The sequence below is a fragment of the Anguilla anguilla genome, chromosome 8 (genome assembly GCF_013347855.1).
Source record: "Anguilla anguilla isolate fAngAng1 chromosome 8, fAngAng1.pri, whole genome shotgun sequence".
In the NCBI taxonomy this organism is placed as follows: Eukaryota; Metazoa; Chordata; class Actinopteri; order Anguilliformes; family Anguillidae; genus Anguilla; species Anguilla anguilla.
Window position 1 is genome coordinate 4,423,258 of NC_049208.1, and position 25,847 is coordinate 4,449,104.

A 25,847-nucleotide genomic window follows, 5' to 3' on the forward strand; every position below is an offset into this window, starting at 1 on the left:
AAAAAATTTTTTTTAATACTTTTGGGTTCCGTCGCAAATCTTTTGCAAGATCTTGCAAACAAATATATATATAAATAACAACACAGTCATTGTCACTGTGTCATAAATTCCTGGGAAACATGGAGGAGCAGCTGCTTATGTTTTGCTTTGAACTTGGCTCTAAATATAAAGATGTTATTTAGACTATAGTAATTATGAATAGCCTACACTCAGTTGTTCCTCTGTCACACACAGCAGTAAGTGCCGTGTATGTATTAGCTATCTGACACTAATGTCTTACTTGCTAGCAAGATATATTGCCAGCTAGCTGATGAAAGAGCTATCTATCTAGCTTCTACCTAGCTAGTGAGAGAGAGATACAGCTGGCTGTCGCTCGTTAGCTATCTTTTTTGGCTAACATAATATATACACAAGTGTAAATAAATGCATATTCCTAGTTTCTATCAAGACTGGCAGGGTTCCCTCAGGCTGTCCCCTTACATCATGACAGAAGGAAGGAAGTATCATTATTTTGATCCAGCACTCAAACATTTGCTTAACTTTATTCATTATTCAGCTAGCAATTGCAACATTAGCCACACAGCGTGCTAACTACATAGTAAAATACAACTTTGTTTAAAAAACTAAATGCTTCATAGCATTCGTGTCAATGTACCAGCTGTAGACAGCCATGATCCTAAGTGTTAGCTAAGTGTTAGCTGACAACTGCTAATTGGCTGGTTATCAGCTTGCTAGAATGCAATAGGTTCTTAATCAGATGGATTCCTAACTATCAAAATCAAAAGAATACTTTTGCTGTTTTTACGGCTTTTGTTTAAGGGCCGAGGTGTCCCTTTACTGAGAATTGATGCCCACCCTTGGACAAATCGGAATCAAGTATTCAGCCGAGCCATTGTATAAGCATTTATAATTCACTCCTGTGCACATATTTACGAGCATGAGATAGATCCAGCTAGCAAAAGCTAGTTCTGTCTCTCTTAGATCAGTAGCTAGCTAGCTAGGGAGATGGATAGATTGGCAGCAAGCAAGAGATAGATAGTTAGCTAGCAGGACTTACTGAGTGTACCAAGGCTATACATATTAAGAATCCAACTAGCCCTTGCTAGCCAATATGCACCCAGATGTAAATAAATATATATTATCTAAGTATTCATTATGTGTGTGTACACAAGCATGCAGCTCCTCCATGTTTACAGTTTCCAAGGAAATTATGACACAGTGACGATGACCCAGAAGTACATATGTTATTTTTCTATGTATTTTTCGCAAGGGAACCCAAAAGTGTTGCCAGGGAACGTAAAAGTATTTTATTTTTATTTTCTCATCCATGTCCCTTTAGCGCCTCCGTACCTGACAGTACCCTTGGAATTTAGTTCACTGGCATTTCTGGGAGCTGAAAAAGCTAATGAGCATGCATGCTCCCTGAAAAAGCCCATGGTTGAAATGCCTTTTCAAAAGTGCAGGAACACATCAGTGAGCTGGTTTTGCTTTGATCTTTTTTAGTGCCATGCAGGTAAATAATCAACTTTATTGCCTCAATGTGAAAATAATCAATGAACTCACTCTTTACAGTTCTAAGGTTGGTCACTTTTTGTTTTTGATGAAGAATATATGCACAATATACAGTGCAGCCATTATGCAGTACCTTATGCACAATTATCAGCAAAAGAAATGCATTGTAAATGCATTATAGGGCTTAAATATAGCAATAAATATAGCAATTACAGTATACTGTTTTGTATATATTAGGGCTGGGACTGTTTACTCGAGTAAAGAATACTTACCCACAGATTCTTCAACATTTGGAAAACGTAACTGGAAAATCAGATCTTTTTTTTTTTTTTTTTTTTGCATCTTTCTAAATTATTTGCCATAGTAATTGGTCAAACATGTATAACAAACATGTTGCACTTATGTATATATTTCTAAAATATAAAGACATGAGACACTAAAATATATCTGTGCAGAATTGTGCAGTTCTGTTTCAGAAGCTGGGCTTGTAACCCAACAGCTGCAGGTATGATTCCCAGGTAAGAAACAGTGTAGATGCATGTGTAGACCGTGTAAACAGTGTAGACCGTGTAGACGCACTGACTCACTGTCCCTCAGGTTACAAAGAAATCATAGTGCCATCATTTAAATTAAAGCATGTCAAGCATGGCAGGGATTCAGGGGGAATCATAATATGGCTTAAAGAAGACCTGGCACCCAACATCACCCCAGTAAAACAAGGCCCAACACACATATGGCTAAAGATTAAAAAGGGAATAGTCATGTGTGATCCTGATGTTTACCTGTGTGCGGACTACACTCCCCCTACTGAATCACCTTATTATGATGAAGATTTTTTCCACATCCTCCACACAGAAATCAGCCATTTCCAGGCCCAGGGACATGTGCTACTGTGTGGAGATTTAAATGCAAGGACAGGAATAGAGCCTGATTGCATTAACAATAATGGAAATAGCCACATATTTGGACATACCCCTCTAAATCTTATACCAACTGTAACACAGAGAAATAACCCTGACCGTGCTGTCAACAAAAATGGTAGGGAGTTAGTGCATCTTTGTTGAGCCTTAGGCTTGTACATTCTTAATGGCAGGATCAGAGGGGACTCTTTAGGAAGGTTTACTTACTGCTCAGCTCTTGGGACTAGTGTAGTCGACTATACCATCACTGACATGGACCCCTCTTTCATCAGTGCATTCACTGTTAGACCACAAACCCCATTTTCAGACCACTGTCAAATCAATGTATACCTGAAAAGAATTGGACAACCCAGGAACACTGAAACACAGCCCTCTAAGCTGTATAATCTCAATCAAACATACAGATGGGCTGCAAACAGCATGGAAGAATTTACCGAAGCAAGCAGTTCCACTGAAATAGCTACCCATATTAACAGTTTCATTTTAACATCATTTAAACCTGACCAAAGTGGTGCAAATCTAGCAGCTAAAATGATAAATGAAATCTTCCATCAATCAGCACTTAAAGCTAACCTCAAAAAAACTAACAAGAGAATAAATCAGAAGCAAAATCTTGAATAAAAATGGTTTGATGATGAATGTAAATCTACAAGAAAAAAACTAAGACAACTATCAAATTTGAAACATCATCAGCCACAAAACCCTGACCTGCGCCTCAAATATTGTGAAATCCTTTCATTATATAAACAAAAGTTAAAACAAAAAAAAAAAAAAAACAAATTCATGAAACTCTAAAAGAGATGGAAGATTCCATTAACCAAAATCAGTTCTGGGAAAAATGGAATAACTTAAGTAACAAAACACCTGAAGAACTAGCCATCCAAAATTGTGAAATTTGGAAAAACCATTTTAAAAACCTATATACAGAATTCTCTCAGGATGATCTTGTAGTGTGGGGATGGCTGGTTTAAGCAGCCACACCTGCCCTGGGTCAATTAGACCTGGCCAATTGGATAATTGGTTAAGAATTAGATAATTGGCCAGGCTAATTGGATCCGGGAACAGGAGTGGCTGCACCTGTGCGTAGTGAGGTAATCAGTGCGCACAGGTTAAATCTGCCATCCCCACTCACACAAGGGGAGCCTCTGTCATGACTGTTTTACATCTGCTCAGTTGGCTGTAACATCTTGCCGACCCTTGTAAATAAATGTGGACTGTTTGAACATCTTCTCCCTGTGTCTCTGTGCTGGAGGGCCCCTAGGAAAGCCACTTCGGTGGCCTGTGGCAGGCTTGTTTGCCACAGATCTCAATTTGGAACAAAAACTACTTCAAGAAAAACTGAAGATACTTGAATCAATAATCAAGGACAACCAGAATCCCCTGGACAACCAAATTACTCTAAAAGAACTAAATGAAATGAAAAAAGCTTGTGGCCCTGACAGTATCAGAACAGAAATGCTTAAATACAGCACCCCTGCAGAAGGCCTTACTTAAGTTATTCGACCTAATATTACAAACAGGCTGCTTCCCTGAGATCTGGAGCCAAGGGCTTATATCCCCAACCTACAAGAATGGAGATAAATTTGACCCCAATAACTACCAAGGCATTTGTGTGAGCAGTGATCTGGGGAAGGTTTTCTGCAGTATTCTTAACGCTCGAATACAAGCCTTCCTTACCGAGCACAATGTCTTGAGTAAGAGTCAGATTGGCTTTCTTCCAAAACACCGCACAACTGACCATTTACACCTTACACACCCTAATCAATAAAAAATAAAGGAAAAATCTTTGCATGCTTCATTGACTTCAAAAAAGTGTTCGATTCAATCTGGCACGAGGGCCTATATTATAAAATCCTACAAAGTGGTGTAGGGGGTAAAGTGTATGACATAATTAAATCAATATATGTAAAAAACAACAAGTGCGGAATAAAACTTGGCAAAAAAAGAACTGATTTTTTCACACAGGGGTGTGAGGTGCAGTTTGAGTCCAACATGGCTCCTGGGCGACATGGCTCAGGAGGTAAGAGTGATTGTCTGGCAGTCAGAGGGTTGCCGGTTCAAACCCCGGCCTGGGCATGTCGAAGTGTCCTTGAGCAAGACACCTAACTGCTCTGGCGAATGAGAGGCATCAATTGTAAAGCCCTTTGGATAAAAGCGCTATATAAATGCAGTCCATTTACCAACATTGTTCAATATTTATATCAATGAGTTAGCGGTGTTACTGGAACAATCTTCAGCTCCTGGCCTCACCCTAAACAACACAGACGTCAAATTCTTGCTCTATACAGATGACCTGGTCCTGCTGTCACCCACTGAACAAGGATTACAGCAGAACCTGGATCTGCAAGAGCAATACTGTCAGAACTGGGCACTGACAGTAAATTTGAAAAAGACAAAGATTATGATCTTCCAAAAAAAGCCCAGATCTCAGGAAAACAGATACCTCTTCACTCTGGGAAACACCGTCCTAGAACACACACTAAGCTACGATTACCTAGGACTAAAAATCAGTGCATCAGGGAGCTTTGGCCTAGCAGTGAAAGCATTAAAAGAAAAGGCCTGCAGGGCTTTTTATGCGATTAAAAGGAGATTCCATAAAATAAATATTCCCATTAGAATCTGGTTAAAAATCTTTGACTGTGTCATCCAGCCTATCATGCTATATGGAAGCGAAATATGGGGTCCACTCAGTCAGCAAGACTACACCAAGTGGGAGAAACATCCAGCTGAAACCCTGCATGCAGAATTCTGTAAAAAACATACTACAAGTACATAGAAATGCCCCTAACAATGCATGCAGGGCTGAATTAGGCAGATTTCCGAGTCTCATACAAATTCAAAAAGGGCATTAAATTTAATTGAACATCTAAAAATGAGTCCAACAGACTCCTTACAATTCTTGGCACTCCAAACCTAAGAGCTCAGCCCAGGAACGTATCCCCTCAGTCAGCTGGTTCTGAACCTCTCTAGACTAACATTAACACAAACTAATGCAAACCAGCTTCAGACCAGCACTGCTTCACAACAGCCCATTAGAGTCAACAAATTATAAAACACATCAAAAACTCCTATCTGGACCATTGGAACAAAGAAACACAATCCCAAAATAAACTGAATTGTTTTCGGGCCCTAAATAGAAAATACACACAGGCAGAGTATCTCTTCTCTGTCAGAGATACAAAGCAGAGACGGATCCTGACCAAGTACCGGCTCAGTGACCACACGCTTGCAACTGAAATAGGTAGATACAAACTCATGGGTACCAAAAGAAGAGCGGATATGTGGTCACTGCAGGACAGGAGAGGTGGAAACAGAGATGCACTTCCTCCTTACTTGCACAAAATATTTACAAATTAGAAAAAAATATTTCCAAAAATTATCCCAAATATATTATAAATAACTTTAATTTCAAATCAAAAGAAGAAAAATGTGCAGTTCTGTTAGGGGAAGGATCAACAGCCCCAACTGCGGCAGAGTTCATTTCAGCCTGTCATAACCTGAGGGACAGTGAGTGACCACCCACCCCATATAAACATTATTCATATTTATTGATTTACTTCTGTTGCTGTCAATGCTTTTATTGTTATATATTGTTACACTTATCATTATTATTTTAATATTATCATTATTTTACATATTATATCTGTATGCTTTGGCAATAATTACATTTGTATTTCATGCTAATAAAGCAACTTAATTTGAAAAACAATTGAAAAACAGCCTTTTGCATTAAATGCTATCTAAATTTCCTTCAGTAGATAGCCACATGGTGGTAGAGGCTTCACACAGGTTTGTACACATTGTAGATACATTTGGATTTATGTGAATTAGTTGAGCAGGTAATTTAGGAGTCCACAGCTCGTCTGTCTAAGCATGTGTCCATTACCTGCTTTTGTTGAGCTGGTGTTTCAGAGTTCTTCTCAGTTATGGTGCTCCCTCTCTCAGACTCCCAGACCATATCCAGTTTTAAATAAAACTCCTCCTACTCTGCCCGCATCGTGGTCCAATTACATTTTTCATTTCAGAGTAGATCTTTAAACTGTTGACCTTGACTGTTTCGAATGCAAAAAGGAGCAAATATTTACTTGGCTTCCAATGTGCTGTCAGTGATTTCTTAGATCATATCTGTAGTATTCAGCCCAGTGGAAAACCCAGTTCATCTGAGTCATGCCTACCGGTGGAGAGAGCACACGCACCTGGGTTGCGTTAGCTAATCAGCCCAGGCACTTACTTAACAAAGGTTGTTAATAATCCATACATACCATGTGAGTGAGTGAGTTTGCCCCATAGATACAGGGTGAGTGAGTGAGTTTAATCCATAGATACAGGATGAGTGAGTGAGTTTGCCCCATAGATACAGGGTGAGTGAGTGAGTTTGCTCCATAGATACAGGATGAGTGAGTGAATTTGCCCCATAGATACAGGGTGAGTGAGTGAGTTTGATCCATAGATACAGGGTGAGTGAGTGAGTTTTCTCCATAGATACAGAGTGAGTGAGTGAGTGTGCCCCATAGATACAGGGTGAGTGAGTGAGTTTTATCCATAGATACAGGGTGAGTGAGTGAGTTTTCTCCATAGATACAGAGTGAGTGAGTGAGTGTGCCCTATAGATACAGGGTGAGTGAGTGAGTTTGATCCATAGATACAGGGTGAGTGAGTGAGTTTTCTCCATAGATACAGAGTGAGTGAGTGAATTTGCCCCATAGATACAGGGTGAGTGAGTGAGTTTGATCCATAGATACAGGGTGAGTGAGTGAGTTTTCTCCATAGATACAGAGTGAGTGAGTGAGTGTGCCCCATAGATACAGGGTGAGTGAGTGAATTTGCCCCATAGATACAGGGTGAGTGAGTGAGTTTTATCCATAGATACAGGGTGAGGGAGTGAGTTTGCTCCATAGATACAGGGTTAGTGAGTGAGTGAGTTTGCTCCATAGATACAGGGTGAGTGAGTGAGTTTGCTCCATATATACAGGGTGAATGAGTGAGTTTGCTCCATAGACACAGGGTGAGTGAGTGACTTTAATCCATAGATACAGGGTGAGTGAGTGAGTTTGATCCATAGATACAGGGTGAGTGAGTGAGTTTTCTCCATAGATACAGGGTGAGTGAGTGAGTTTGCTCAATAGATACGGGGTGAGTGAGTGAGTTTGCTCCATAGATGCAGGATGAGTGAGTGAGTGTGCCCCATAAATACAGGGTGAGTGAGTGAGTTTGCTCCATAGATACAGGGTGAGTGAGTGAGTTTGCCCCATAGATACAGGGTGAGTGAGTGAGTTTGATCCATAGATATAGGATGAGTGAGTGAGTTTGCCCCATAGATACAGGGTGAGTGAGCGAGTTTGCCCCATAGATACAGGGTGAGTGAGTGAGTTTGCCCCATAGATACAGGGTGAGTAAGTGAGTTTGCCCCATAGATACAGGGTGAGTGAGTGAGTTTGATCCATAGATACAGGGTGAGTGAGTGAGTGAGTTTGCTCCATAGATACAGGGTGAGTGAGTGAGTTTGCCCCATAGATACAGGGTGAGTGAGTGAGTTTGACCCATAGATACAGGGTGAGTGAGTGAGTTTGATCCATAGATACATGGTGAGTGAGTTTGCTCCATAGATACAGGGTGAGTGAGTTTGCCCCATAGATACAGGGTGAGTGAGTGAGTTTGTTCCATAGATATAGGGTGAATGAGTGAGTTTAATCCATAGATACAGGGTGAGTGAGTTTGCTCCATAGATACAGGGTGAGTGAGTGAGTTTGATCCATAGTTGCAGGGTGAGTGAGTTTGCTCCATAGATACAGGGTGAGTGAGTGAGTTTGATCCATAGATACAGGGTGAGTGAGTGAGTTTGCCCCATAGATACAGGGTGAGTGAGTGAGTTTGCCCCATAGATACAGGGTGAGTGAGTGAGTTTGCCCCAAAGATACAGAGTGAGTGAGTGAGTTTTCTCCATAGATACAGGGTGAGTGAGTGAGTTTGCTCCATAGATACAGGGTGAGTGAGTGAGTTTGCCCCATAGATACAGGGTGAGTGAGTGAGTTTGCCCCATAAATACAGGGTGAGTGAGTGAGTTTGATCCATAGATACAGGGTGAGTGCGTGAGTGTGCCCCATAGATACAGGGTGAGTGAGTGAGTTTGATCCATTGATACAGGGTGAGTGAGTGAGTTTTCTCCATAGATACAGGGTGACTGAGAGTGTTTGCTCAATAGATACGGGGTGAGTGAGTGAGTTTGCCCCATAGATACAGGATGAGTGCGTGAGTGTGCCCCATAGATACAGGGTGAGTGAGTGAGTTTACCCCATAGATACAGGGTGAGTGAGTGAGTTTGCTCCATATATACAGGATGAGTGAGTGAGTTTGCCCCATAGATACAGGATGAGTGAGTGAGTGTGCCCCATAGATACAGGGTGAGTGAGTGAGTTTGCTCCATATATACAGGATGAGTGAGTGAGTTTGCCCTATAGATACAGGGTGAGTGAGTTTGATCCATAGATACAGGGTGAGTGAGTGAGTTTGCTCCATAGATACAGGGTGAGTGAGTGAGTTTGCCCTATAGATACAGGGTGAGTGAGTGAGTGTGCCCCATAGATACAGGGTGAGTGAGTGAGTTTGCTCCATATATACAGGATGAGTGAGTGAGTTTGCCCCATAGATACAGGGTGAGTGAGTGAGTTTGATCCATAGATACAGGGTGAGTGAGTGAGTTTGCTCCATAGATACAGGGTGAGTGAGTGAGTTTTCTCCATAGATACAGGGTGACTGAGAGTGTTTGCTCAATAGATACGGGGTGAGTGAGTGAGTTTGCCCCATAGATACAGGATGAGTGCGTGAGTGTGCCCCATAGATACAGGGTGAGTGAGTGAGTTTACCCCATAGATACAGGGTGAGTGAGTGAGTTTTCTCCATATATACAGGATGAGTGAGTGAGTTTGCCCCATAGATACAGGGTGAGTGAGTGAGTTTGCTCCATAGATACAGGGTGAGTGAGTGAGTGAGTTCCATAGATATGGGATAAGTTAACGAGATTCCAATTTGATACTGATATGGCTGAGGACTTGCATAAAACTGTAAAAAAGATTATGGTAAATATTAATATATCAGACAGTAATACATCTGACTTTACTACAGGCTACAGCTCTGCAAATTGAGAACAGAAGACAAAACCTTTGAAGAGTGCACAAATGAAAGTTAGATACAATAATTAATCTGTTTTGGCCATTGACCTGTGTGTCAATATTTGTGACTAGTTCTGGTAAATCACCCCACCATGACCCTCCAAAGCAATGTTTTTCCCATGAGCCTCGGGGATCTGATCAATCTCCAGCTATTAATGTTTCACTTTAAAACATACAGAATCTTGTTTCCTTTTAGCCACAGGTAGGAGTTCTATTTACTGGAATGCATTCTGAGGGTAACATTACACGTGATTGGTTCTATCAGGCAGCCAATCAGAAAAAGGAACAGGTGGGGTGATTTGCAGAAAAAAAGAGGGAGCCTGTTCCTCCATCATGACGTGAATACATTTCATTTGGGCAAGTGACCCATTTTTATGTTTTGTTAGAGAAGGGACATTGCTGAAATTAAATTAATGAACAAAAATGACAAAACAAAAGAAATTGAGATTGCATTCCCCCAAAACCCCTTTCTCCTGGACTGAACTAAATAAAATTAAGCAGCTCGATGGGTTGGTGTATAAAAATTTTTTTTAAAAAGAGATGGCTGAGAAAAGCCAGGAAAAAAATATTTTGTTTGAACATATTTTGTTCAGTAGTGTAAGCACTGTAGTGTCAGGGCCAGGGAAGACTGGCAAGATATACGTGTAGTAAAAATGATTTCAAGTTCCATGTACAATGTGACAGGTAAAACAAAAATAGTTTGACAAAACTGAAAGGTCATTGACATCAATGAGCAAGGAGACCAGCGGTCCCAGCACCAGTCCTTGTGGGACTCCACTTCCCACAGTACCCCGTTCAGTTATTATACAACCCGATACTAGGTTGTCGCCAACCTGTCAATTTTGGGGCTAATGACACTAGAAATGCACCGATGGAAAGCTGAGGCTCTTGCCGATTTAAATGTACACTGGGTGGCGGTCTAGCTCGAAGGCAAAGGGCATAATTCTGACCACGAGTTGACCGTGCTCCTTCCAATCCTTTTTTGTGTATTTCTCAAGTTAAAAGTCTCAAGTCATTGTTTTTTTCAAAATAAAAGGCAGGAGAAGTATCAGTGGTGAGTGAGTTTGCTCCATAGATACAGGGTGAGTGAGTGAGTTTTCTCCATAGACACAGGGTGAGTGAGTTTGCTCAATAGATACAGGGTGAGTGAGTGAGTTTGCTCCATAGATACAGGGTGAGTGAGTGAGTTTGCCCCATAGATACAGGGTGAGTGAGTTTGCCCCATAGATACAGGGTGAGTGGGTGAGTTTGCTCCATAGATACAGGGTGAGTGAGTGACTTTGATCAATAGATACAGGATGAGTGAGTGAGTTTGCCCCATAGATACAGGGTGAGTGAGTGAGTTACATCCATTGAGAGGATGAGTGAATGAGTGAGTTCCATAGATATGGGATAAGTTAACAAGTTTCCAATTTGATACTGATATGGCTGAGGACTTGCATAAAACTGTAAAAAATATTATGGTAAATATTAATATATCAGATAGTAATACATCTGACTTTACTACAGGCTACAGCTCTGCAAATTGAGAACAGAAGACAAAACCTTTGAAGAGTGCACAAATGAAAGTTAGATACAATAATTAATCTGTTTTGGCCATTAACCTCTGTGTCAATACGTGTGACTAGTTCTGGTAAATCACCTCATGATGACCTTCCAAAACAATGTTTTTCCCATAAGCCTCGGGGATCTGATCAATCTCCAGCTATTAATGTTTCACTTTAAAACACACAGGATTTTGTTTCCTTTTAGCCACACGTAGGACTTCTATTTACTGGAATGCATTCTGAGGACAACATTACACGTGATCGGGCAGCCAATCAGAAAAAGGAACAGGTGGGGTCATTTGCAGAAAAAAAGAGGGAGCCTGTTCTTCCATCAAGACGTAAATACATTGCATTTGGGCAAGTGACCCATTTTTATGTTTTGTTAGAGAAGGGACATTGATGAAATTAAATTAATGAACAAGAATGACAAAACAAAAGAAATTGAGATTGCATTCCCCCAAAACCCCTTTCTCCTGGACTGAACTGAATAAAATCAAGCATCTTGATGGGTTGGTGTAACAAAAAAAATTTGTTCAGTAGTGTAAGCACTGTAGTGTCAGGGCCAGGGAAGACTGGCAAGATATACGTGTAGTAAAATGGTTTCAAGTTCCATGTACAATGTGACAGGTAAAACAAAAATTGTTCAACAAAACTAAAAGGTCATTGACATCAATAAGCAAGGAGAGCAGCGGTCCCAGCACCAGTCCTTGTGGGACTCCACTTCCCACAGTACCCCGTTCAGTTATTATACAACCCGATACTAGGTTGTCGCCAACCTGTCAATTTTGGGGCTAATGACACTAGAAATGCACCGATGGAAAGCTGAGGCTCTTGCCGATTTAAATTTGCACTGGGTGGCGGTCTAGCTCGAAGGCAAAGGGCATAATTCTGACCACGAGTTGACCGTGCTCCTTCCAATCCTTTTTTTGTGTTTTTCTCAAGTTAGAAGTCTCAAGTCATTGTTTTTTTCAAAATAAAAGGTGGGAGAAGTATCAGTGTTCTTCCGACTTCAGACTTAAACTGCCCGAACACACTTTGGTTATCGTCAAGACTCATTAAACCTGTTTTCCACAATATTCAAGTAAATTTGGCACTTACTCAGCAGCCATTTTGAAAAAAAAAAGCTGCCATGGCCCTCGGGAGATGACTGTGCAGGGCCTCGATATCTATATCTTTTCATAATATATAAACGTACGTCTGTGCCAGATCTTATGCTTTAATCACAAAATACACAGTTCCTATGCTTAATTGCAGCACCATACAGGCATTTAGCAGACTCTTATCCAGAGCGTCTTGCACAACTTTTGTTTTTGTTTACGTGGTATTTACATTGCATCCACACACAAGTGATATTTATTAAAGAATCTAAACCATATTTCATGATTTAAAAAAACAACAACATTTTATTTCATTGTAATTGTGAAACGAACCTCTTTTTTTTTTCAAAGAGAGAGCCTTTTTAGGGCCCATTTTTGCAAGAGCTCACACACACTGATGGTTTGGGGGAGCAGAAAAAAAAGGGGGGCATGATTTGCACCCGCAAGTGATCTTTGGTGGTAAATGAAAATTCATCAAGTGAGTACTGTCAGACACTTATTCTCACCCTACAGACCACCGATTAAGTTTCTAAATGGATTTCTTACACCAGGTTTATCCTGTCAAACGCTTTGCTGTGAAATGTGTGAATGGTTATTGCAGCTTTTCACACCACATGACCATCAAGTTTATATACACTGTCTATATAATTCAAGTTATTCAGTGATTTAAAAATTAGAAGTACATTTCAGTTCAATACAGATTGGGGGGGGGGGGAGAACAAGTGCATGGTTTGTTTGACTTTCATTCTTCAGCAACTGCAGCAGAACAGGGCTGTGCAGAGAAGGGAAAGAGATACTGCCTGCTACCCAAACACTCAGGCATCAAGTCAGTCTGTGCCTTTTTCAAAATGACAAACAGGGCACAGGCTTGCATGGGGGGAGTCAACCCAGAATCAGTGCAGGTGGGCAGAGCTTCAGGTGGGGGGGGGGGGGGGGGGGGGGGTAAAAAACCACAGCACCTTCACGAAGTCATCACATAACCATGCCCCAGTGAGACCCCTCCCACACAACCCTCATGCTCTCTGACCTGCCCACCAGCCCTCCCCCAACACACACCCCGCCCCCACCCCCCCCCCCCCATCCATATTACATAAGTAGAGCTGTTGCAAATATAGTCAAGTGAAAACACCCATCTCCTGTCTCTCTCCCTCCCTCCCTCCCTCCCTCCCTCAGGTCCTCCCTCACTCCCGCCCAGCTGTCCCAGCCACACCCCTGTAGAAGTGGGCGGTGAACGCGGGGTCCCGCTCCTCCAGGGTGTGCAGGAAGGCGTTCCTCTCGTCCTCGCTCCACGACTCGAACCACTGCGACCACAAACGCAGCTGGCACTCGAAGATGTTCGGCGGGTGGTCCTGCACCTGGGGGCAGGGCAAGAGCAACGCTAAAGGACCAATCGGAGTGCTGAGTCCTGGGGGCAGGGCAAGAGCAACGCTAAAGGACCAATCGGAGAGCTGAGTCCTGGGGGCAGGGCAACAGCAACGCTAAAGGACCAATCGGAGATCTGAGTCCTGGGGGCAGGGCAACAGCAACGCTAAAGGACCAATCGGAGAGCTGAGTCCTGGGGGCAGGGCAACAGCAACGCTAAAGGACCAATCGGAGTGCTGAGTCCTGGGGGCAGGGCAAGAGCAACGCTAAAGGACCAATCGGAGAGCTGAGTCCTGGGGGTAGGGCAAGAGCAACGCTAAAGGACCAATCGGAGATCTGAGTCCTGGGGGCAGGGCAAGAGCAACGCTAAAGGACCAATCGGAGAGCTGAGTCCTGGGGGTAGGGCAAGAGCAACGCTAAAAGACCAATCGGAGAGCTGAGTCCTGGGGGTAGGGCAAGAGCAATGCTAAAGGACCAATCGGAGAGCTGAGTCCTGGGGGTAGGGCAAGAGCAACGCTAAAGGACCAATCGGAGAGCTGAGTCCTGGGGGCAGGGCAACAGCAACGCTAAAGGACCAATCGGAGATCTGAGTCCTGGGGGCAGGGCAAGAGCAACGCTAAAGGACCAATCGGAGAGCTGAGTCCTGGGGGCAGGGCAAGAGCAACGCTAAAGGACCAATCGGAGAGCTGAGTCCTGGGGGCAGGGCAAGAGCAACGCTAAAGGACCAATCGGAGAGCTGAGTCCTGGGGGCAGGGCAAGAGCAACGCTAAAGGACCAATCGGAGAGCTGAGTCCTGGGGGCAGGGCAAGAGCAACGCTAAAGGACCAATCGGAGAGCTGAGTACAGTTTGAACAGTACAGAGATACAGTTGGTGTTAGGTACCTGCAGTGTGTCTACTTGGTGTTGAGTATCTGCACTGTGTTCAACTGGTGTTGAGAATCTGCACTGTGTTCAGTTGGTGTTGAGTGCCTGCAGTGTGTTAACATGGTGTTCAGTACCTACAGTGTGTTTAATTTCGTGTTGAGTACCTGCCGTGTGTTCAGTTGGTGTTGAGTGCCTGCAGTGCGTTCAACTGGTGTTGAGTACCTGCAGTGTGTTGAGCTGCTCCAGTAGGGTGCAGACTTTCCCTGGCACCGCCTTCGACAGCAGGTCCTGCAGGAAGCGTTCCCTCTGGGGAACCCCCCACCCCTGGAACCAGCTGAGGACACACCTCTGCTCCTGCAGGGTCACGTAGGACAATGGCGCAGGCCCAACATTCACCCCCATACCCACGGAGCTGCAGGACAAGTCCTCCAGGCTAGGGGGCGCTGTTGCCCTCGGCACAGAGGGGAACTGGGCCAGGCTGGTGGGAGCTGAGTGAGTGGCCATGCAGAGCCAGCCGGGAGTAGCAGAAGGCTGTGGTTCGTTGCGAGGCTGTGCCAGGCACGCGTAGGATAGGTCCTCCACGGCAGAGGGTGCCCTTTGTGGAGACGGAGGCCGCTGGCCAGAACCCTGCAGTGTGTGAGAGAACCAAGACATCCTCTGCAGAGGGTGGGGGGGCCAGGGAGAGGGCAAGATCAAAAAGGTCGAAACTGAAAATGGTGCATTGGAATGTGGAGTGCAAATCACACAGTAATCAGAACAGAGTCCTTCAAACCTCCCTCAAAGCCAGAACCACTGGGGAGGGAGGTAACTCAAGTAACAAGCAGCAATGATTCTTTAGCTAAATTTTTCACTTGCAAGTGTTTTTGGGAATGGTTTCTTCAGCATAGGGTTGACCCTCCTTCAATGCTGATGAAGTACTCCTAAAGGTGCGACATGTATCCACTTTTAAAAAAAGCTTTTAAACAGTCTACCTTTCCACTAACAGTCCGGGACCACACTGCTATACCTGAATAAACAAGAGTAATGACTGCATTTGATGGTCTCTGTCATTTGTGTGCTGGGGTTTCACAATCTGAAAAATTTCATCTTCCCCAATTAACTGGCTGTCGAGATACAAAGACCCAAAGGTCTGCCCGTTCATCCCCGTGTATATATATTTCTTAATACATGCAAACGTTAAATTTAATTGAAACTAACTAACTCGCTGGGTTAATTATTCCGGCTGGGTGGTGTAAGCAGTTTGGAATGGTACCTTTCGTATTCTGTTGTCTAGCTATCTTCAAAGGAGTCTCTAATGTTCTTAAGTTTCGTATCACTAAATAGTCACGATCAATCAAACAAGAATCAACCGTGCGTTCTCAAACGGTGTATTATTAGCCAAGGATCTAAGATGGATGTGTATTGGGAGCAAAGCTGATAACATAAAATACGCGTCGCGTTACATAGCTTGCAATTTTTTAACTAGCGAGAGCATGGGGCTAGGTTTTAGGGAATTTAAAATCAAGCTGATCTAAAGATGCTGCTAACGTAACGAAACTAAGGCAATATTGCTTAGCGAAATAGTTTTGGACTGACTAAAAACGACAATTTGCTAGTAGCTGGCTACTTAACTCAGGTATGTTACCACGGGCGTATTGTATTTTAACGCATCTAGCTAACAATTACTTTTCAATAAGGTTAGCTAGCTAGCCCAAACGACCCGTACTTCCTGGGAACGTTACCTATTATTTACAAGATATAGCTTAGGTAGCGTCACTCAGTGCAGACGGTAGGCAAATCCTAATACATAGTGCTCACATCGAACAAGCCTATTTTGTTCATTCGGTTCTCACCTTTCACCTCGATGTGTCACCTTTTCCCCATTATTGCCATGTTGATAACGAAAGACCGTGTTGTTGATTCAAACTCCACAACTTCCGGTGTGAAATCGACGAGTGCTCGTGATGGTGTGCTTTTGTAATTTGGAAGTGAACTGAAATAATGTGGACTGAGATGATTTACTCTGCGTAGATGCACTGATTTTTCTGTTTCAAGGATTAGAAATATCCTGAACACGGAATATGAGACAATATTTAAAAATATGTGAATACCTTAACATGGCAAGGAATATATGGAGGAACATGTCGAGGGTCATTCGCGTGGCGCTTGATGAAATGAGTCGGCCTTTTGGTTCAAAAAAGCTTATGTTAATAACTTGGAAAACATTCTTAAACGTCTAGCGAGAAGTGTAGCGTTCATCTGTGTAATTACATTGTCATGAGTGTTATGAACAACGAACTTGACATTATTTTTATCTATTGTGTGAAGTTACACATATCTTGTATAAACCAGTCTTTTTGGCAAGAGTATTTGGTTGACCGTAATAATAACCGGTAGTATTATGGTATTATAATCTGGTCGGTAGTTGAAGGATGGGCATTCATAAATCGATCCATTAATATTCTTTCCTTTAAATTGTGCGTCTGTGATGAATATCAAAGTAAATACTCTTTTCCTGTCCTGAATTTCATTTGTACACTTGCTGTGTGATTGAGAAGTAGTTTACATTTGTCAAGTTCTAATGATTTATGGTGCGCCTTCCTTTCCACAGCTGGCATTGAGATGCCAAAGGAAATGTTTTATTTGGGTGACTTCCTTCTAAAGACTGAAACAATGAGAGGAGAAAAATCCAGAATGATATTACTTGCCGGGTGGAAACAGATGTTCAGATTTAGCTGAACATCAGTATTTAAAATGTTAGCTATGCATGTTATCTTGGACAAGGAATTTGCATGATGCTCCAGTCTAGCGTACATCTGTTATGAGCCGAATGACACAACCAGGGTTGCTAGGCTGATTTTAAAATCCCACGCCAAAGTGACACAGCTTGTCTGCCAAATATACCGAAATCATGGTGTCTGTACAGCCGAAATAAAAGCCAGCGTTCGCACTGTTAGCCTTGGAAAGGAGCGAAATAGACCAAACTGTGAGCTGGGTTTGTTTCTGGGTTTATTCTGAGTAATTACTGACGGAAATCTAATATGGCTAGCACTTGGTTAAGTTAAATTTAGTACTTTCATAACGTTACGCAATACACATGGACTCACTGGTCTGGGAATGTTCATAGCCAGGACTGGCACCATTGCTGTTATAACTTATATGAATACACTTGTATTCTCTAGATAAGCTGCTGAATTAATGTAGTTTAATATTATCACAAAACAACTCCTGCAGCGGGCGGCACAGTGGTGCAGTGGGTAGCACTGTCACAGCAAGAAGGTCGCGGGTTCGAATCTCGGCTTGGGGCCTTTCTGTGTGGAGTTTTGATGTTCTCCCCCTGTCCACGTGGGTTTCCTCCCACAGCCCAAAGACATGCAGGTAGGCCGATTGGAGACTCCAAAGGTATGAGTGTGTGAGTGAGTAGTGTGTGTGCCCTGCAGTAGATTGGCGGCATGTTCAGGGTCTGTTCCTGCCTCTCGCCCAATGCATGCTGGGTTAGGCTCCAGCACCCCCTGCAACCCTGCTCAGGATAAGCGGGTATAGATAATGGATGGATGGATGGATGGATGGATGAACGAACTCCTGCAGCACCCTTTACATCCCCTTCACCACAAACAATCCCATTAGTTTTAGCTGGTACTCTGTCCCCTTTGCAGCAGCTCCATTAGATAAAATGTAGTAAATGCTTGACTTGAGTGCACGCTTCTATGGCACAGAATTTTGTTGAAGCAAATGCACAAGAGTGGAGCAATCCATGTGCTCAAGAGATATATATTACACAGAGCATGTGTTTCATTTTATTTTCGTTTTTCTCTTGCACTGCAGAGAATGCAATGTACATGTTAAACAGTACCTCGTGTCTGCTCGTACTCTCTATCTCTTGGCAATTAAATTTATAGTCCTACTCATCTGTTGTCTTGTCAAACTTTGACCGCGTTCAATTCAGTTATTTGTCTTCGACTTAAAACGTTTTACATTTTTCTTATGCGTGTTTAACATTGTTATTTGTATTGCCTTGCTTTGTGTTTACATTCCCAATAAAATATGTTTTAACAAAAAGTACTTTACATGTTCATTTCTGTATTAAGTAATCTAGACGATTTAAACAAGTAAGCCTACTGTAAATTAACTGTATGCTCGTAGAACTTGGAGGAAAAGCTAGCGTCAGTCAGGATTTCTCCTCCCCTTCCGGATATCGCCGAACTGTGACGTCAGCGATGGAAGGCGTTGCAGCGACCGGAGTTGGAGAGAGAGCGAAGGGAAGCAAGATGGCGGACCTCGAAGACGTTACGCTGGACGGGAGGCCGCTTCATTCGCTCCGTGTGGCGGATTTAAAAGCCGCTTTGGAGCAACGCGGCCTCCCTAAAAGCGGGCAAAAGAATGCCCTAATCAAGCGACTCAAGGGGGTAAGTTTAGCGTAGGTTTTCGGTTTCAAAAATAAGTTCAGTTTTAGTCTGCGGCAGCTAGACCGAGAGGCTAAACAGGCCGACTGTCGGTGGTTTGGAAGCGGGGGTGCTTACTCGGTCTGCATAGCTTGTGAGTACGAGTGCGCGGGAAAGGACTGGTTATGATGGTGGTCTTTGCAGATTAGTTTCGGAAACCGTGAATTTAGTGCTTTGTGTTGTGTAAAGTTGTAGTGCTGCGCCAGTCGAGAACATCAGGCCTAGTGAAGTCGAGCTTGCTTGCTCGCTATGTGTGTTTATGTGAGTCGGTGTCTTAGTTTTTCGAGTAGTCAGCGGGCCCGCGCTTTGTGTGTTCGTGTGTGCACGAAGGGGGTGGGGGGAAAGATGGGGGCGCGCTTGCTCTTGGTATGTTGACGGACACGCGCAGGACTGGGATAGGAGACCGGGAAAGAAAGTGCCTTTTTCCCCTTCGTCAACGAGGGGTCCGGGGGGCGCGCCAAGCGCGTCTACGAAACAGATCCGTCATTAAATTGTGTAAACACCGACGTTGCAATATTTTAAGGCGCGGATTAGCAAATTAATCACTTCTTTTAAACCGTTATCTGCCAATACCAAAAAGTGTCTCCGTATGGCTTCCATTCGAGTGAAAACGTTGCTAGTTAGTTGGCGTACTTGTTGGTATCAAATCACATACCAAGTAGCTAGCGTTCACTAGCTCGCTGTAGTTTCATTGCGAAGCAGACCATTGTCTTTGTTAAATACATTTATTTACAAGGGAGTGATTATAGATCACAACACATTCCAGACTGTATTATCGCGATGGTGTTGCACATTTCTAAAGAATCTAGCTCACTACGTCTTTTTTTGTTACTTGCCCGATACTTTTATCATTGACATGGGGGTGCGAGGCTGGTCACATAACTGCCTGACATAGAGAAGAGTGGGCAGCTAATTTGCATTATACCAACCGTCAATCAGGGTTTGACCAGGTAGCTAATTCAGGTTTTATAACGTTAATTTACACTAGATACAAACATAATCGCGCTGAATGCAGCTACCCATCCTAGCACCGCCTAAATATATTTCTTCAGAAAACAGTGTTCCACAGAAAGCTGAGTTTTAGTTGGTGTTGTTCTTAGTGAAATATAAATGTTTTTTTTTTTTTTTGTCCTTTGCTATAGTTTCTCCTTGAAACGTGTCCATGTCCAACATTCATTTGTGCATTTTTGATCTGACCGAAGCTGTTGGCTAGACGTGGTTCGCGTATCTCAAACCCGTTAAAGGCAGTGCTTTTAATGTAATGAGTGAAACAATGGTCCGCAATGGCTGATGGTAGACACTCTTTTGCATGCCCTGTGTTTTGTCCTCCAGTCCCTTTCAGAATGTATGTGCTGAATTGGGCCTTCCACTGTTTTTTTTTTTTTTTTCCCCTGCTGTTTTGAATGGGGTGTATTTTTGTGTGCTGAAAGATGAATGTGTCTGTCTCTCTCTTGACCCTGTAAAAAAAATATATATATATACATTTTTTTTTTAAAAACGTCAACTCACTCGTTGAGTATTAAACCTGTTAAACTCTAGTGCTGAGTGTGAAACTTACATTTTACTTCATGCATTTAGCCAGTGCTCTTATCTGGAATAACTTGCCCTTGTGTATAATTATTTAAACCCGGCAGTTGGTGACTACCCTTGGCCATTTGACTGCTGTGTCAGAGAGACCGCTCTTGTGTCCACTAAATCACCGATGGCGTTAAGTGGTCACTGTGAGGTAGAGCCCTTCTGGTGTGGTATAGATGCACCTCTCTCTGTCTCTCTATATTTCTCTCTCTCTCTCGTTCTTTTAGGCCTGATAAATTGTGCAAGAAGCCCTCTTGCTGCCATTTTAGCCTCGTTCTAATGTGGAAAGTCGGGGACTCTGCAAATATTTAACTTGTGTCTGCAAGGTGTCTGTATGCTTGTGTGAGCCAGGGAGGTCTTGGCTGCTTTTGCAAGCAAGTTGAGTATGTAGGCTATGTGCATTCATGTTTAAAGGTGCTTGCACTCAAGCTTTTGAATAATGTTGCATGCTCGTGAGCTTGTGAGTGTGTTTTTGTGTGTGTATTAAAAGCATACTATGCAGATTTCTTAATTGGAAATATTGTAAACTAACTATGCTAAGGCATATATATGATGTACTGGCCATCTCAGTCTTTATGTACTTTCGCCGAATTCGTGCACCTTTTAACTGTATTTGGTATTCTAAAATGGTATTCTAAAATTTGAGGGCGTTGACCGTAATCTAGCTCCACCCTCAGGAGAGGGAGACCAGGAAGCCGGAGAAGGTGGTCTGCAGGGGATTATCGAGATTATAAAAATGCCGAAACATTGTTGCAAACGATTCAGTAAGCAGATTCGGATTGGTTACCGGAATTGATCAGATCTAAACGATGCACAGCCCTAGCGCGTGTGTGTGTGGTCGTGTGCTTGTGGGTGAGGGTACATGTGTATGTGTTACAGAGTGGCCGTGTGGCGCAATGGGTAGGGAACTGGTCTTGTAACCAAAAGGTTGCAGGTTCAAATCCCGGGTAGGGCGTATGTACGTGGGTCTCCAGTGATGAGCCAGCCATGCTAATACTGATGCATCAGACTGGACCTGTGTGTCTGTCTGGGTGTAAGTGAGTTCAGCTCAGCTTCTCACACTGACAGTGTGCACTGAGGAGACCCCCCCCCCCCATACTTTTCTGCTGTACTGTACTGGCTAACATATTAAGATGTAGAATAATGAGTAATCCCGTTTCCTGTTCCAGTGACTGGAGGGGGGTTCGCGCGGGGGGGTGGGGGGTTTCGGCAGGATACTTTAGGATACTTTCATGTGCTTCCTGGTATGCGTGATATGTCCACTAGGGGGTGCAAGAAGGGCTCAATGGGAATGGAAGATAATGTTCCACTTGTCAGTTCTTCATTTTTTCGAGTAAAAAAATGGCATATCGGGACAAATGCATCATTGTAAGTTGTCTTGTCGTCTTTCTCTTAAGTACATTGCCGCTGGATTATCTTCTAAAAAAATAAGTACCCAATGTGCTCCTAGGAAGCTTTGTTTCAAATGGAACTTTAGTACTTGGAGTTTTTGAATGAACTTCTGTGTTAACCAGTTGCCACAGATGCCGGCAGATCCACAAAAACTGAAAAATTGTTATATGTTTCAGCTGGATCTGGTGTTGGGTTGTGCTGTTGCATTGAGGCGTTGGGTCAGCTTTAAAATTGTTTCAGGTGGATCTGGTGTTGGGTTGTGCTGTAGTGCTGAGGTGTTGGGGTCATAATTAATGTTGTGAGTTTCAGCTGGATCTGGTGTTGGGTTGTGCTTGTAGCACTGAGGTGTTGGGTCATAATTAATTTTGTGAGTTTCAGCTGGATCTGGTGTTGGGTTGTGCTGTAGCGCTGAGGTGTTGGGTCATAATTAAAGTTGTGAGTTTCAGCTGGATCTGGTGTTGGGTTGTGCTGTAGCGCTGAGGTGTTGCGTCATAATTAAAGTTGTGAGTTTCAGCTGGATCTGGTGTTGGGTTGTGCTGTAGCGCTGAGGTGTTGGGTCATAATTAAAGTTGTGAGTTTCAGCTGGATCTGGTGTTGGCTTGTGCTGTAGCGCTGAGGTGTTGGGTCATAATTAAAGTTGTGAGTTTCAGCTGGATCTGGTGTTGGGTTGTGCTGTAGCGCTGAGGTGTTGGGTCATAATTAAAGTTGTGCGTTTCTGTGTTTCAGGCTCTGATGCTGGAAAACCTACAGAGAACCTCCACTGCTCACATCGGACTGCAGCCAAACTCCCAGGTGACCAGCAGTGCGCCGGAGTGAAGAGTCTGTTTGCCGAGGCATTGTGTGTGTGTGTGTGCGCGCGTCTGCGTATGCGTCTGTGTCTGTGTCTGCCTGCCTGTCTGCCTGTCTGTCTTTCTGTCTTTCTGTCTGGTTCTGCCTGTCTGTCTCTGTCTGGTTCTGCCTTTCTGTCTCTGCCTTCCTGCCTGTCTGTCTGCCTGCCTGCCTGCCTGCCTGCCTGCCTGCCTGTCTGTCTGTCTGTCTGTCTGTGTGCATGCGAGAGAGGGAGAGATTGGGAGCAGCTTTTAAGTGTGTTAGTGTTTTTCAGTTTAGGAATAGCGTTCTGCATGTATATGTGCTTTTGAGTGTCATATTGGGAGCGGGTTTTCTGAAGCGTGTGCGGTTGCGTTTGACGTTGTGAGCGGGCTTTCTGAAGCGCGTGCGGTTGAGCGGGTTTTAACGGGTGGCGCTTGTTTCAGATCGGGGAGGAGATGAGTCAGAACAGCTTCATCAAGCAGTACCTGGCCAAGCAGCAGGAGCTCCTCAGGCAGCGACTGGAGAGAGAAGCGCGGGAGGCGGCTGAAGCAGATGGTAAGAATGCAGCTGCTATTTACCCCAGCTACTCGCCCCCTTTCACCCCGAAAACACACCCCCATTTACCCCAGCTACTCGCCCCCTTTCACCCCGAGAACACACCCCCATTTACCCCAACTCTGCACCCCCTTTCACCCCGAAAACACACCCCCATTTACCCCAGCTACTCGCCCCCTTTCACCCCGAAAACACACCCCCATTTACCCCAGCTACTCGCCCCCTTTCACCCCGAAAACACGCCCCCATTTACCCCAACTCTGTACCCCCTTTCACCCCAAAAACATACCCCCATTTACCCCAACTATGCACCCCCTTTCACCCCGAAAACACACCCCCATTTACCCCAACTATGCACCCCCTTTCACCCCGAAAACACACCCCCATTTACCCCAACTCTGCACCCCCTTTCACCCCGAAAACACACCCCCATTTACCGCAGCTACATGTCCCCTTTCACCCCAAAAACACGCCCCCATTTACCTCAACTATGCACCCCATTTCACCCCGAAAACATACCCCCATTTACCAAAACTACACACTTTCACCAAGATTACTTGCCCCCTTGGCACCTTGCTCTCCCGATTTGTCCCCCATCTCATTCCAGCCATTCTCTTCTACACTGCTGTGTGTTCCTGTGGTGGACGTGTCCTGCACATGTGTGGTGTATATATATGTGTGTGTGTGTCTCCAGTGATGAGCCAGCCATGCTAATACTGATGCACCAGACTGGACCTGTGTGTCTGTCTGGGTGTAAGTGAGTTCAGCTCAGCTTCTCACACTGACAGTGTGCACTGAGGAGAAAAACACAGCTTATGACCTCAAGTTCAGGTCTTCAACTCATGGTTCACATCCTTGGAGCACATGCCTGACCTTTGACCTCTGACCTCTTGCGTCTGTTTCTCTCAGACATGGACAGCCCCGTAGGCCCAGACCAGGAGGACCATGCTGAAGCTAATGATGGAGCTTCCTTTCCTCAACCAGGCCAGGTGAGAACCCTCCGCTCCTTGCACAACTTCGGTTCAAACGAATAAAGAATCGTGGGTTGCCAAAGATGAAATTTTTGCGGCATTACCTTCAACGTTAGAGGGTAAACGAAGGTTGTTTTCAGTTCAATTCAATTAAATTTTATTTATTTATAGCGCTTTTTACAGAGAACTGTCACAAAGACTCTTTACAGAGTAGCAAGGAAAGTGACAGAGCAAAAAGACCAAACACCAGGCCCGAACCCCCAAATAGCAAGTGCATGGGGTAAAAAAAAAAAAAATCAAGTGGGGAAAAACCCTCAAAGCGTGGCGAGAAAAAACTCCCCAATGAGAAGAAATCTCGAGAGGAACCCGGCTATAGAGGGGGAGCCCATCCTCCACTGGCCAGCCTGTTGCAGAGTAGCAGACAGAAAATAAAATGGGCTAAGCAGGTTACAGTTGAGGTGAAAGCTAAGGGGAATAATAGAAGATCAAATGGTAGAGTTCAGAATAGTGTAGTTTTGGGGAGCAGGATGATGGATCTGGAGCCACAGACTGTTTTGAAGGGGTTGTGACCCCATGAACTAAGGACATCGGGAGCTGGAGAACAGAGAACGTGTATGCTTGATAATGTGGAACGTTCGTCTACGGGCAGGTGTGACCGGTTTGAGTTCCACACTGCATATCAATTGGCCAATGGGCGGCAGTGTAGTATGATGGCTAAGGAGTTGTTCTTGTAACCTAAAGGTCGCAGGTTCGATTCCCCGGTAGGACACTGCCGTTGTACCCTTGAGCAAGGTACTTAACCTGCATTGCTCCAGTATATGTGCAGGTGTATAATTAAGTCGCTCTGGATAAGGGCATCTGCTAAACCCCTGTAATGTAATGTAAATTGGAAATGAGTGATTCATGTGGAAAGTACGCAGAGGGAAAAGTCGGGCAAGGAAAGGTTCCAAACATGGAGGGGGGGAAAAGAATGGGATTGGAGGAGTACAGAAGAGGAGAAACAGAGAGCAGGTGAAGTAGAAGACCTCAGGAAGGAGGAGGAGAATTATTGCGTAGGGCTCATAATGTACGAGAGTCACTGGCAGAGCGAGACATAGAGGGGAGACAGAAACAATAGAGTTGATGAGTTTTTGTTGTTTTTTTTTCTTCTTTTAAGCAGAAGGGAGGGAGTTAAATGTTGTAAATTTTGTAGTCAAATGAAGGACCTCTTCGGCGTTAAGTTGCACGAAGAGGTTAGATGTCAGATTTGGGAAGTTGTGCGATGGCGGTAGTCAACGTTACCGGAGAGAGATGGCTAAAGAAGCATAGACCCGAAGAGAAAACCAGAATACAGAGAAGGCGAAGGACTGCATCCGTGTTGCAAGTGATTTGAGAGAATTTGATCCCAGAGTGAGGACACAGAGGAAGAATGGAAGCGGGCCCAACACGGAACCTTGGGGAACTACCGTGCAGGGAGAACCTGTCCAGGCGACCCAAGCGGCGGCAGCACCACCAATATATCTTCGTAGTTACGTATTGCTTGCTTTTGAGTGGCCAGCACAGGAAAGCTTAACCGCGTTTTTAATACCACTGTGTTTCTCTTGGACGGAAATAATCCAGCGCCCTGTGTTCCTTCCGTTGGGTATGTGGCCTCCTGTCACGTTTCTTTTTTT

General features: G+C 44.0%; 2 protein-coding genes and 2 non-coding genes across 4 annotated transcripts in view; 3 read left to right on the forward strand and 1 right to left on the reverse strand.

Moving 5' to 3' along the window:
* Positions 1-13,405: 13,405 nt before the first annotated feature.
* On the reverse strand, positions 13,406-16,554 carry c8h14orf119 (chromosome 8 C14orf119 homolog). Its single transcript, XM_035430369.1, has 3 exons — positions 16,304-16,554; positions 14,694-15,128; positions 13,406-13,600 (listed from the first exon to the last, which is right to left on the reverse strand). The coding sequence occupies exons 2-3, from the start codon at positions 15,123-15,125 to the stop codon at positions 13,427-13,429; spliced, it is 606 nt and encodes a 201-aa protein (XP_035286260.1). The 5' UTR covers positions 15,126-15,128; positions 16,304-16,554; the 3' UTR covers positions 13,406-13,426.
* Positions 16,555-18,673: 2,119 nt separating this feature from the next.
* Positions 18,674-25,847, forward strand: part of acin1a (apoptotic chromatin condensation inducer 1a) — a 32,817-nt gene continuing 25,643 nt past the window's right edge. The window contains exons 1-4 of the mRNA XM_035429283.1: positions 18,674-18,856; positions 22,586-22,651; positions 23,113-23,224; positions 24,134-24,213. Coding sequence (XP_035285174.1) covers positions 18,719-18,856; positions 22,586-22,651; positions 23,113-23,224; positions 24,134-24,213 — 396 coding nt within the window. The 5' untranslated portion in view covers positions 18,674-18,718. The remainder of the gene's footprint in view (positions 18,857-22,585; positions 22,652-23,112; positions 23,225-24,133; positions 24,214-25,847) is intronic.
* On the forward strand, positions 21,436-21,550 carry LOC118234770. The gene has a single exon (XR_004766714.1). It is a non-coding gene; the product is annotated as a small nucleolar RNA U6-53/MBII-28 (small nucleolar RNA).
* LOC118234787 lies at positions 23,913-24,027 on the forward strand. The gene has a single exon (XR_004766730.1). It is a non-coding gene; the product is annotated as a small nucleolar RNA U6-53/MBII-28 (small nucleolar RNA).

What these genes read in the sequence shown, in the direction of transcription:
- c8h14orf119 (XM_035430369.1), bottom strand. Translation starts at nt 15,125, where the DNA reads ATGTCTTGGTTCTCTCACACACTGCAGGGTTCTGGCCAGCGGCCTCCG. An exon ending in AGCAGCTCAACACACTGCAG is followed by an intron (nt 13,601 to 14,693) that starts GTACTCAACACC and finishes CCCTGCCCCCAG; the next exon opens with GTGCAGGACCACCCGCCGAA.